We start from the raw sequence: 14,273 nt of genomic DNA, 5'->3' as shown, positions 1-14,273 counted from the left end.
TGTATATGAGAAAGAAAAACAGATAGATGATAGATAGATAGATAGATAGATAGATAGATAGATAGATAGATAGATAGATTAGATAGAGGTATGGATTAAACACATGTTGTGTGATGCACATGAAACTCTCTACCACTATCCTGTGGTAGGAGTAAAGCAGCCACATGATCCATGTTTTCCTGTTGGCATGTCCCATCCTCAGAGACCCCAAGTGCCATTAATGTGATTCTTATGGTTTCCTGCTCTAGCTGACATATGCCTCTATTTCATCCTTGTCAAACATTTTTAGATGTTTGCATTAGACTGTTAGCTTGGTGGGGTTGCTAATTGTTTGATTGACTGGTCCATAATTCTTTCATCATTCACCATCCCACTCTTTCCACAAACGTTTGCTTGAGTTCTAGTATGCAGTAGATACATCGTTAAAGACTCCCACCCCCTAAAACAAACAAACAAAAACAAAAACAAACAAACAAACAAACAAAAAAAAAACAGAAAAACATAGCCTACCTCATGGAATCACTACAACTCATTGATTACTATGTTCCCTAGCCTGGGAAAAACCTGAAACCCAGTTTAACAGATTTTTTTTTCTTTTTCTTTCTTTCTTTCTTTTTTTTCCCCCGGAGTTGGGGAACAAACCCGGGCCTTGTGCTTGCTAGGCAAGCGCTCTACCACTGAGCTAAATCCCCAACCCCGGCATTAGATGATTTTTAAGCACATTTCCCAAACAAGAATTTAAGCCTCACATTTTTAATTATTTTTCCTAAAATTACCTATAACACAGCTTTGGAGGAATTGACTGGATAAAAAATAAAGATCTTATTTAAATGTTCTTTTCAAATGTCAGATAAGTTCCCCCAAAGTGTCTGTAAAACAGAAAATTTACCTTGAGTGGTACATTTCAAATATGCTCTGAATAAGATCTGTTTAGATGTTATTCAGTCATTTTTCAATGTCCCAGAAAATTAATCGTGTACAAAATAAAAACTGAAAAAGAACATTAGCTTGGTGGGGTTGCTAATTGTTTGATTGACTGGTCCATAATTCCTTCATCATTCACTATCCCATTCTTTCCACACAGCTTTATTAAAGTTCTAGTATGCAGTGGATTCATTGTTAAACATAACTCCCCCACCATCGCCATCGAAAGAACCCCACAGACTACCTCATGGAATCACTACAACTCATTCATTACTCCATTCCCTAACCTGTTTTGTGCTATTATAACAATATCTGAGACAGAGTAACTTATAGTTAAAGGCTGTTGTCTGACATTTCTGGAGGATGAGAAGTCTGATATCAAGGTGACAGTATGTAACAAGGCCAACATGATGAGACATTATCTGAACAAAGGAAAAAGAATGCGAAACTGAACTTCTGAAACACTAAACCCACAAGAGAGTTCAAAGATCTGCCTCTTAAATTGCTTTCATGGCAATTAAATCGTAATGATAGTTTTGATGAGCACAAATGTTCAAACCAGTTATGTATGTTATATGTGCTAAGTCTGGCCAGCATGTCCCTCCATCTGAAATCCTATTGCCAAGGATAAGTGTGAATTTGGAGGGATATAACCCTGGTGTCAAGACATGCATTTGTCCATGGTCTTATCTTGTTAAGTATTATCAAATAAGCCTTAGAATGTACCTCACTAGGGAAGGCTAGAAAGTTAGCTATTGAAGTTCCTATTCAGCTCAAAATAGTACAATCTATGAGACTGTTTTCTTTTATTTCCTTTAACATAATGAGCACATTTCCTACTTAATCACACACAAGTTGGAATACAATATTCAAAATATCCTATTTTAATAGACACACTAATTGCAAGATGAAGATATGACAATAAATGATGCTCTGTAAGAGTCTCCCTTCTCATAGACTAAACACAGACATGTGTGAGGATTTGCTCAAATACTCAACTAAAGAAAAGGATGGATAGCTAGTCTTTTAACCCAAAAAATCTTCCTGAGAGTTTGCTTATGCTATTTACGGGTGCTGTGAGCTTGAACCCCTGCAACCTTAATTTCCCCATGAATGAAAGGAAGTCATAGCACGTTATAGGGTTATGAGAAATAATTCCAAAGACACACACTGAAAACATAGTTCCCAACCTTTTCCAGGCAAGATGCTTGATAAAAGAGAGTGTTTACATTTTAAGTTCCCACTTTGTAAAAATTTTCTTCCGCATGTAATCTGAACTTTATTGCTCTTGCCATCTTTTCAGACAACTGTGATGACCCATTGGCCTCCTTCCTCTCACCAGTTGCTTACTCCAGTTCCTCAGATATCACTGGAAGTACCAGCTCAGCTCAACTGAATTGGAGAATGGGTAAGTATAGTGACTATTTCTGAAATCCAAGTATTAGATGTGGACAAGGTGTGTGCTAAGGAGAAAATTTCTTGTTCTGTCTATACAGGGGTCTCTTCCAATGTCACAGTCCAGAAATAAATTTGAGAGGTTAAGTCTATAGCAAAATGCTTCCCATCATGTAGTAAATAGTCAATGTGTTCCCCCAACAATATAAACCTCTAAGGAATTCCTTGTGTAGTTTTTGTTGTTGTTATTGTTTTTGTTGTTATTGTTGTTGTTATTGTTGCTGCTGCTGCTGCTGCTGCTGCTGTTGTTATTGTTTGAGGTACCAACTTTGGAACCCAAAGCTTCATGAATATTAGGAGCATGCTCTCTCATAGGAGCCAATGGTCATCCTGTGAAATACTTTGTGTATATGAATTTATTTGTGTACAGACAAAATGTGAGTGTGTAAACATGCCTGCATGTATGCAATTGTAGGTTGTGGAAGGGATTGAGAACAACCTTGAATGATATTTTTATGTGTCATACACCCTTATGAGGAATGGTGTCTCATTACTCTGGAGCTTGAAGATTAGGCTGCCTGACTATCCTCCAGAGCTGGGACTACAACCATGTACAACTATGGCTGTTTGATTTTTAATATGGGTTCTGTGGGATCAAACTCAGGCTCTCATTGGTTGTATAGAAGTACTCCATCCATAGAACCATCGCCAACACTATAAATTTCCTTTTTGGTTATAGGAAGAAGTATTAGACGATATTATTTTTTAAATATTTGTTTTATTATGTATATTTTATATGTCAGAATAAATAGCTACCAAAACATGCTTTGTGATAAATTAATAAACTGTTCATTAAAATACTTTAATACATTTAATTTTACTGTGAGACTAATATTACTCTTTAAAGCATATATTGAATATACCTAATTAAAATAAGAACACAAGACACCAGCGGATCCCGGACCGCAGCAGCTCTCTGCTCCCAAACCCCGTGGGAGAGAGACCTCACCGCCTGATCAGGTGGGCACTCCTGAGGCTGCAGAGCGGAGGAGACCACCAACACTGCCCACCCCTGCCCACATCCCTGGCCCAAGAGGCAACTGTATAAGGCCTCTGGGTTCCCTTAGGGGAGGGCCCGGGAGCGGCAGGACCCCTGCGCCTGAGACACTGCCGGAACCTGAAGGAAACAGACCGGATAAACAGTTCTCTGCACCCAAATCCCGAGGGAGAGAGAGCTGAACCTTCAGAGAGGCGGACACGCCTGGGAAACCAGAAGAGACTGCACTCTGTGCACATCCAGGCGCCAGAGGAAAACACCAAACGCCATCTGGAACCCTGGTGCACGGAGGCTCCCGGAAAGAGCGGCGCAGATCTTACCGGTTGCTGCCACAGTGGAGAGGACTTAGGCAGTACCCCACCAGCAAACTTGAGTCTTGGAACTGCAGGTAGGACCAACTTTTCCCTTGCAAGAAACCTGCCTGGTGAACTCAGGACACACAGAGGCAAAATTCCTCTAAGACCGGGCACTTCCTGTGTTTATCGGAAGTACCACACCGGCGGATCCCGGACCGCAGCAGCTCTCTGCTCCCAAACCCCGTGGGAGAGAGACCCCACCGCCTGATCAGGTGGGCACTCCTGAGGCTGCAGAGCAGAGGAGACCACCAACACTGCCCACCCCTGCCCACATCCCTGGCCCAAGAGGCAACTGTATAAGGCCTCTGGGTTCCCTTAGGGGAGGGCCCGGGAGCGGCAGGACCCCTGCGCCTGAGACACTGCCGGAACCTGAAGGAAACAGACCGGATAAACAGTTCTCTGCACCCAAATCCCGTGGGAGGGAGAGCTGAACCTTCAGAGAGGCGGACACGCCTGGGAAACCAGAAGAGACTGCACTCTGTGCACATCCAGGCGCCAGAGGAAAACACCAAATGTCATCTGAAACCCTGGTGCACGGAGGCTCCCGGAAGGAGCGGCACAGATTTTCCCGGTTGCTGCCACAGCAGAGAGGACTTAGGCAGTACCCCACGAGCAAACTTGAGCCTTGGAACCACAGGTAGGACCAATTTTTCCCCTGCAAGAAACCTGCCTGGTGAACTCAAGACACAGGCCCACAGGAACAGCTGAAGACCTGTAGAGAGGAAAAACTACACGCCCGAAAGCAGAACACTCTGTCCCCATAACTGGCTGAAAGAAAACAGGAAAACAGGTCTACAGCACTCCTGACACACAGGTTATAGGACAGTCTAGCCACAGTCAGAAATAGCAGAACAAAGTAACACTAGAGATAATCTGATGGCGAGAGGCAAGCACAGGAACCCAAGCAACAGAAACCAAGACTACATGGCATCATCGGAGCCCAATTCTCCCACCAAAGCAAACACGGAATATCCAAACACACCAGAAAAGCAAGACCTAGTTTCAAAATCATATTTGATCATGATGCTGGAGGACTTCAAGAAAGACATAAAGAACTCCCTTAGAGAACAAGTAGAAGCCTACAGAGAGGAATCGCAAAAATCCCTGAAAGAATTCCAGGAAAACACAATCAAACAGTTGAAGGAATTAAAAATGGAAATAGAAGCAATCAAGAAAGAACACATGGAAACAACCCTGGACATAGAAAATCAAAAGAAAAGACAAGGAGCTGTAGATACAAGCTTCACCAACAGAATTCAAGAGATGGAAGAGAGAATCTCGGGAGCAGAAGATTCCATAGAAATCATTGACTCAACTGTCAAAGATAATGTAAAGCGGAAAAAGCTACTGGTCCAAAACATACAGGAAATCCAGGACTCAATGAGAAGATCAAACCTAAGGATAATAGGTATAGAAGAGAGTGAAGACTCCCAGCTCAAAGGACCAGTAAATATCTTCAACAAAATCATAGAAGAAAACTTCCCTAACCTAAAAAAAGAGATACCCATAGGCATACAAGAAGCCTACAGAACTCCAAATAGATTGGACCAGAAAAGAAACACCGCCCGTCACATAATTGTCAAAACACCAAACGCACAAAATAAAGAAAGAATATTAAAAGCAGTAAGGGAAAAAGGTCAAATAACATATAAAGGGAGACCTATCAGAATCACACCAGACTTTTCGCCAGAAACTATGAAGGCCAGAAGATCCTGGACAGATGTCATACAGACCCTAAGAGAACACAAATGCCAGCCCAGGTTACTGTATCCTGCAAAACTCTCAATTAACATAGATGGAGAAACCAAGATATTCCATGACAAAACCAAATTTACACAATATCTTTCTACAAATCCAGCACTACAAAGGATAATAAAGGGTAAAGCCCAACATAAGGAGGCAAGCTATACCCTAGAAGCAAGAAACTAATCATCTTGGCAACAAAACAAAGAGAATGAAAGCACACAATCATAACCTCACTTCCAAATATGAATATAACGGGAAGCAATAATCACTATTCCTTAATATCTCTCAATATCAATGGCCTCAACTCCCCAATAAAAAGACATAGATTAACAAACTGGATCCGCAACGAGGACCCTGCATTCTGCTGCCTACAGGAAACACACCTCAGAGACAAAGAGAGACATTACCTCAGAGTGAAAGGCTGGAAAACAATTTTCCAAGCAAATGGTCAGAAGAAGAAAGCTGGAGTAGCCATTCTAATATCAAATAAAATCAATTTTCAACTAAAAGTCATCAAAAAAGATAAGGAAGGACACTTCATATTCATCAAAGGAAAAATCCACCAAGATGAAGTCTCAATCCTAAATATCTATGCCCCAAATACAAGGGCACCTACATATGTAAAAGAAACCTTACTAAAGCTCAAAACACACATTGCACCTCACACAATAATAGTGGGAGATTTCAACACCCCACTCTCATCAATGGACAGATCATGGAAACAGAAATTAAACAGAGATGTAGACAGACTAAGAGAAGTCATGAGCCAAATGGACTTAACGGATATTTATAGAACATTCTATCCTAAAGCAAAAGGATATACCTTCTTCTCAGCTCCTCATGGTACTTTCTCCAAAATTGACCATATAATTGGTCAAAAAACGGGCCTCAACAGGTACAGAAAGATAGAAATAATCCCATGCGTGCTATCGGACCACCACGGCCTAAAACTGGTCTTCAATAACAATAAGGGAAGAATCCCCACATATACGTGGAAATTGAACAATGCTCTACTCAATGATAACCTGGTCAAGGAAGAAATAAAGAAAGAAATTAAAAACTTTTTAGAATTTAATGAAAATGAAGGTACAACATACCCAAACTTATGGGACACAATGAAAGCTGTGCTAAGAGGAAAACTCATAGCGCTGAGTGCCTGCAGAAAGAAACAGGAAAGAGCATATGTCAGCAGCTTGACAGCACACCTAAAAGCTCTAGAACAAAAAGAAGCAAATACACCCAGGAGGAGTAGAAGGCAAGAAATAATCAAACTCAGAGCTGAAATCAACCAAGTAGAAACAAAAAGGACCATAGAAAGAATCAACAGAACCAAAAGTTGGTTCTTTGAGAAAATCAACAAGATAGACAAAACTTTAGCCAGACTAACGAGAGGACACAGAGAGTGTGTCCAAATTAACAAAATCAGAAATGAAAAGGGAGACATAACTACAGATTCAGAGGAAATTCAAAAAATCATCAGATCTTACTATAAAAACCTATATTCAACAAAACTTGAAAATCTTCAGGAAATGGACAATTTCCTAGACAGATACCAGGTATCGAAGTTAAATCAGGAACAGATAAACCAGTTAAACAACCCCATAACTCCTAAGGAAATAGAAGCAGTCATTAAAGGTCTCCCAACCAAAAAGAGCCCAGGTCCAGACGGGTTTAGTGCAGAATTCTATCAAACCTTCATAGAAGACCTTATACCAATATTATCCAAACTATTCCACAAAATTGAAACAGATGGAGCCCTACCGAATTCCTTCTATGAAGCCACAATTACTCTTATACCTAAACCACACAACCCCAACAAAGAAAGAGAACTTCAGACCAATTTCCCTTATGAATATCGACGCCAAAATACTCAATAAAATTCTGGCAAACCGAATTCAAGAGCACATCAAAACAATCATCCACCATGATCAAGTAGGCTTCATCCCAGGCATGCAGGGATGGTTTAATATAAGGAAAACCATCAACGTGATCCATCATATAAACAAACTGAAAGAACAGAACCACATGATCATTTCATTAGATGCTGAGGAAGCATTTGACAAAATTCAACACCCCTTCATGATAAAAGTCCTGGAAAGAAGAGGTATTCAAGGCCCATACCTAAACATAGTAAAAGCCATATACAGCAAACCAGTTGCTAACATTAAACTAAATGGAGAGAAACTTGAAGCAATCCCACTAAAATCAGGGACTAGACAAGGCTGCCCACTCTCTCCCTACTTATTCAATATAGTTCTTGAAGTTCTAGCCAGAGCAATCAGACAACAAAAGGAGATCAAGGGGATACAGATCGGAAAAGAAGAGGTCAAAATATCACTATTTGCAGACGACATGAGAGTATATTTAAGTGATCCCAAAAGTTCCACCAGAGAACTACTAAAGCTGATAAACAACTTCAGCAAAGTGGCTGGGTATAAAATTAACTCAAATAAATCAGTTGCCTTCCTCTATACAAAAGAGAAAGAAGCCGAGAAAGAAATTAGGGAAACGACACCCTTCATAATAGACCCAAATAATATAAAGTACCTCGGTGTGACTTTAACCAAGCAAGTAAAAGATCTGTACAATAAGAACTTCAAGACACTGAGGAAAGAAATTGAAGAAGACCTCAGAAGATGGAAAGATCTCCCATGCTCATGGATTGGCAGGATTAATATAGTAAAAATGGCCATTTTACCAAAAGCAATCTACAGATTCAATGCAATCCCCATCAAAATACCAATCCAATTCTTCAAAGAGTTAGACAGAACAATTTGCAAATTCATCTGGAATAACAAAAAACCCAGGATAGCTAAAGCTATCCTCAACAATAAGAGGACTTCAGGGGGAATCACTATCCCTGAACTCAAGCAGTATTACAGAGCAATAGTGATAAAAACTGCATGGTATTGGTACAGAGACAGACAGATAGACCAATGGAATAGAATTGAAGACCCAGAAAGGAACCCACACACCTATGGTCACTTGATTTTTGACAAAGGAGCCAAAACCATCCAATGGAAAAAAGATAGCATTTTCAGCAAATGGTGCTGGTTCAACTGGAGGGCAACATGTAGAAGAATGCAGATCGATCCATGCTTATCACCCTGTACAAAGCTTAAGTCCAAGTGGATCAAGGACCTCCACATCAAACCAGACACACTCAAACTAATAGAAGAAAAACTAGGGAAGCATCTGGAACACATGGGCACTGGAAAAAATTTCCTGAACAAAACACCAATGGCTTATGCTCTAAGATCAAGAATCGACAAATGGGATCTCATAAAACTGCAAAGCTTCTGTAAGGCAAAGGACACTGTGGTTAGGACAAAACGGCAACCAACAGATTGGGAAAAGATCTTTACCAATCCTATAACAGATAGAGGCCTTATATCCAAAATATACAAAGAACTCAAGAAGTTAGACCGCAGGGAAACAAATAACCCTATTAAAAAATGGGGTTCAGAGCTAAACAAAGAATTCACAGCTGAGGAATGCCGAATGGCTGAGAAACACCTAAAGAAATGTTCAACATCTTTAGTCATAAGGGAAATGCAAATCAAAACAACCCTGAGATTTCACCTCACACCAGTGAAAATGGCTAAGATCAAAAACTCAGGTGACAACAGATGCTGGCGAGGATGTGGAGAAAGAGGAACACTCCTCCATTGTTGGTGGGATTGCAGACTGGTAAAACCATTCTGGAAATCAGTCTGGAGGTTCCTCAGAAAATTGGACATTGAACTGCCTGAGGATCCAGCCATACCCCTCTTGGGCATATACCCAAAAGATGCCTCAACATATAAAAGAGACACGTGCTCCACTATGTTCATCGCAGCCTTATTTATAATAGCCAGAAACTGGAAAGAACCCAGATGCCCTTCAACAGAGGAATGGATACAGAAAATGTGGTACATCTACACAATGGAATATTACTCAGCTATCAAAAACAACGAGTTTATGAAATTCGTAGGCAAATGGTTGGAACTGGAAAATATCATCCTGAGTGAGCTAACCCACTCACAGAAAGACATACATGGTATGCACTCATTGATAAGTGGCTATTAGCCCAAATGCTTGAATTACCCTAGATCCCTAGAACAAACGAAACTCAAGACGGATGATCAAAATGTGAATGCTTCACTCCTTCTTTAAATGAGGAAAAAGAATACCCTTGGCAGGGAAGGGAGAGGCAAAGATTAAAACAGAGACTGAAGGAACACCCATTCAGAGCCTGCCCCACAGGTGGCCCATACATATACAGCCACCCAATTAGACAAGATGGATGAAGCAAAGAAGTGCAGACCGACAGGAGCCGGATGTAGATCGCTCCTGAGAGACACAGCCAGAATACAGCAAATACAGAGGCGAATGCCAGCAGCAAACCACTGAACTGAGAATAGGTCCCCCGTTGAAGGAATCAGAGAAAGAACTGGAAGAGCTTGAAGGTGCTCGAGACCCCAAAAGTACAACAATGTCAAGCAACCAGAGCTTCCAGGGACTAAGCCACTACCTAAAGACTATACATGGACTGACCCTGGACTCTGTCCCCATAGGTAGCAATGAATATCCTAGTAAGAGCACCAGTGGAAGGGGAAGCCCTGGGTCCTGCTAAGACTGAACCCCCAGTGAACTAGACTATGCGGGGAGGGTGGCAATGGGGGGAGGTTTGGGAGGGGAACACCCATAAGGAAGGGGAGGGGGGAGGGTGATGTTTGTCCGGAAACTGGGAAAGGGAATAACACTTGAAATGTATATAAGAAATACTCAAGTTAATAAAAAAAAAAAAAGTAAAGATGTGTCCTGTAAAAAGACACAAAGTCTTTGTTAATAGTTGCCAAATACTAGAACTCCAAATGGCCATTAAAAGATGAATGACTAAATAAATTACCACATTTTATTACAAAAAAAAATAAGAACACAAAAAATATAATCATAAAACATAGAAAATATGAAGGGTAAGTACTCCATCTGGTAAAACTAGAGTATTTACACTTGACTAGTCTGTTATGCAAAGTAAACTCAACCAATATAATGTTAGATATTTAGCTATATTGATTTTTGTGATGTATAGAGATTAATATAGAGAACTAAATTATCTCTTTTTGTGAAGAATTTAACCTATACAATTTTTAAATCTGATTACTATTATAAGCTTTTTCTTGATGAAAAATACTTGAGTGCCCTGGCTAGGAAGATGGCTCAGGGGGAAGAAGTACTAGTCTCATAAGCATAAGAGCAGAGGTTCAGAACCTTAATTTTCATGTAATTTCCAGGAGGGTGTGGTAGTTGCCTGCAGTTGCACATTCAGGAGACAGAGACAAGCCATGCCTAGAGCAAGGTAACCAGCCAGACTAGTCAAATAGTAAGTTCCTCACCTACAAGAGAACTTGCTGCAACATATCAAGTGAAGAGCAACCGAGAAATACCTTTAAAGTTTCCCTTTTGTTCCTTTGATTAAAAACACTCTGACCAAAAACAACTTAGTGGAGGAAGTGTTTATTCAAGCTTCCAGATTCCCATTCATCACTAAAGGAATCCTGGACAGGAATTCAAAACAGAATCTGAAGATAGGCTGCTTGCTATTGCATTTCCTCGAACCAAATATCTCACTCACTGCCAAGAATGTATAGCAGAAACCATGGAGTTGTAGAATGATCCCTGATGTTTACTTCCTTAACAAACTTTTTAATAGAGTAACCCTGTCTGGGAGTGTACTACCCTTCCTACTTATATTAACAAAAATACCCACTTAGACATGCCCTTAGGCACAAGCTAGTCAATTACTCAAGGAGCCTTTCTTTGGTGACTCCTGACTATGTCAGATTGATGGTTAAAGGTATCTAGGGTAACACAGATAGCAACTCTGGGCCTCTTTACATGTAAATGAGTATATGTACATCCACAAACATTACACACACACACACACACACACACACACACACACACACAAACACACACACACAGAAGAACTCTCCTGTGCTCACATATAAACACACCATATACACAAGTGTGTGTGTGTGTGTGTGTGTGTGTGTGTGTGTGTGTGTGTGTGTATAATTTTATAGGGAAATATACTATATCCATTGGTCTTTTCCCATTTGTGCTTTTCAACTCTATGTCACATATTTTATTAGGATAACTATCTTGTATTTTTCTATATTGATGTACCTTTGCATTCTAAAATGCATTGTAGTCAATTATTGACTATTGCTATTGTTATGTTGACTTTCAATGGATTTAATTCGTTAATACATTATGATTTTTGAGTCTCCATCAATTCTGATTTATAGATTTGTTTTTACTCTTGTAGTTTATTTCATGATATATGTTACAAGATTGTTGTCATGATGGTATCTATAACCAAAAATCAGAGTCATAATTTTTTTGAAAGTTCATCTAAGAATACAGATTTTTCTCCCTATTTATTTGGAGGAAACAGGTAAAGAATTGCTTATGCACTGAACATGAGTGTTTCTTTCCACTGTTCCCAAACAATACTGTATAGCAGTTATTTATTTAGAATTTACAACATATTAGATGATAGAGAGAATCACTTTTCTGTTATTTTTATACCAAAATCTTGAACATCTGTAGGTGTGATGCAGAACTTTCTGGATTGAGCCCTTGAGATGCCAACAGATTGTACTACACTAAAAGGGGAAAAATATCTCATCATAGCACAGTAGAGAAATTACTGATGTAACTTCTATTCTAATATTGGTATTTGATAAACCATAGTACCAAACTGTATTGTTTTAGGCAGATTATCTTATTATTCCATAACAAAACTATAGTAAGATATGAATAATAACATTTTTCCAATAAATAGCATTGCTGAACGTCAGAGAGTTGCTGAACTTTCCCAACAACATACAGTAGGAAAAGGAACATACTTGGGCCTAAACACAACTGAAATAAATTCAAAATTTAGAATGCTCACTACTGTGATAACTGTAGCTTGATTCATTAAGAAAGCTGGAAGGGAAATGGAGCATCACACAAAATGACTGAGAAACTAACCACCCAGAACTCACACGCCATCTGTGAAACTATGGTATTCCATGGGCATCAACAAACCACTTGTTAAGCTCAGATTTATATCTTTGCATCTCTGGATGATACCTGTCTTGCAATATCACCTGGAGAACCAAACTGGAAACCCATCTTGAAAAGAGCTTCCCACTGCAGGACTGAAACTTGGGAGTCATGCAGGGAGGTCCCATTTTGATTTCTGGAAATAAACACATGCTGAGACATTTTAATACCGTTCTAAATGTGCTTCACAAGACAATTAGTCTCATTTTTTCTCAAATTCTGAGATACCAGATCAACAGTGTCTGAGAACTCTGTATTCATTTCTGGGGAGACTGAGAGTCTAATTTTAGGGCACTTACCTCTCTACTAGACAGTACTTCTGTAATGATTAAATATACTTGCCCTTTTCTGGCTTGGTGAAGAATCAGAGTTCTCCAACTCCAACTAGTACATGTGAAAGAGGAGTTTGACTCCTAGTTTCTCTTTGTTAGCCTCTAAACAGAGAAGACTGAACAGAAGCTACAGTCATGAAATCTGGATACAGAGACTAGAACTACTCTTCTAGACCAGTGTACAATGTACTGTCAAAACTTTCTGTTCACAGTGCCTCATCTTTCCTTAGGGAAGAGCAAACAAGAGCTCTAGGAAAAACAGAAGCCCTCTCTCTCTCTCTCTCTCTCTCTCTCTCTCTCTCTCTCTCTCTCAATCTCTCCCTTCCTCCCTTTTTTCCTCCCTTCCTCCCATCCATGTGTGTGTGTGTGTGTGTGTGTGTGTGTGTGTGTGTGCATGCCACATGCGTGTATGTCTGAATCACCTGGCCATTTCTGCCAGTGACATTACCCTAATAATAGCACTGATGTTTTGTGACACTATTGAGCAAGTGCATATACAAAATATTTCTGCAAGTTTTCAAAATGCAACCAGAGGTCCAAGCCAATAGTTTATGACAAGTAATGAATAGTCAGTGCCTCTGTGATTATTCAAGAGCACCTCTTATGTGTTAGGCATTGCACTAGAACCTTCACACATGATTGCTCAAAACAAATAGGAATGCTATTTATAAAAAGTTGATGATTTGAGGAGATGACTCAGTTGGCTAAGCGCCTGCTTCACAAGCATGATGATCTGAGTCCATTATCCATATAAAAATCCTGGAAAGGTAGCATTTACAGTAACCCAAGCTTTGTGAACTGTAAATAGAGCCAGGAGGATTCCTGGGCCTTATTGGTCATATAGTCTAACCAAACCAGAGGGCTACTATTTTGATGAGAAACTTGCCTCAAAAGACATAAAAGCATGGTAGAGGTGATGAAAAGATGGTTAAGTCTATTTATTTACTCTTCCTGAAGATGCCAGCTGTCATAACCTGTGGATCACAACCACCTATAACTTCAGCTTTAGTGGATGTGTGCCATCTTTTGTCATACACAGGCATGTCACACACATGTGAATAGACAGATATAGACACATACAATTTAAATAATAATGAAATAAACAAAATTTAAATAATAATAAAATAAACACTTTAATAATTAGTTTGTATCTTCTTGTAATAATTATTTAATCTCAAATTCAGGTTTCTACCCACCATTGATTATTCAGTTCCCAGAGAAAAAACAGACTTTTATTCTTAAACTCTAATCAGCACTTGACCTAGGCAGGTGTCTACCCACTTTGTTATTAGAATCTATTTTCACATCAAGAACCCTTGGATTATACCTTGCTATGATCCATTTAGGCTGCTCATAACTCCAACT

General features: G+C 39.6%; 1 protein-coding gene across 3 annotated transcripts in view; it reads left to right on the top strand.

Annotated features, from left to right (window-relative positions):
* Positions 1-14,273, top strand: part of Cntnap5bl1 (contactin associated protein family member 5B like 1) — a 1,004,796-nt gene that overhangs the window by 169,733 nt on the left and 820,790 nt on the right. For all 3 annotated transcript variants that reach the window (NM_001329899.3, XM_063272228.1, XM_063272229.1), the window contains 1 exon segment: positions 2,228-2,332. In NM_001329899.3, coding sequence (NP_001316828.2) covers positions 2,228-2,332 — 105 coding nt within the window.

The sequence above is a fragment of the Rattus norvegicus genome, chromosome 13 (assembly GCF_036323735.1).
Source record: "Rattus norvegicus strain BN/NHsdMcwi chromosome 13, GRCr8, whole genome shotgun sequence".
NCBI classification, from domain to species: Eukaryota; Metazoa; Chordata; class Mammalia; order Rodentia; family Muridae; genus Rattus; species Rattus norvegicus.
Note: the sequence above shows the minus strand (reverse complement) of the source record. Positions and strands in the feature narration are given on the sequence as shown.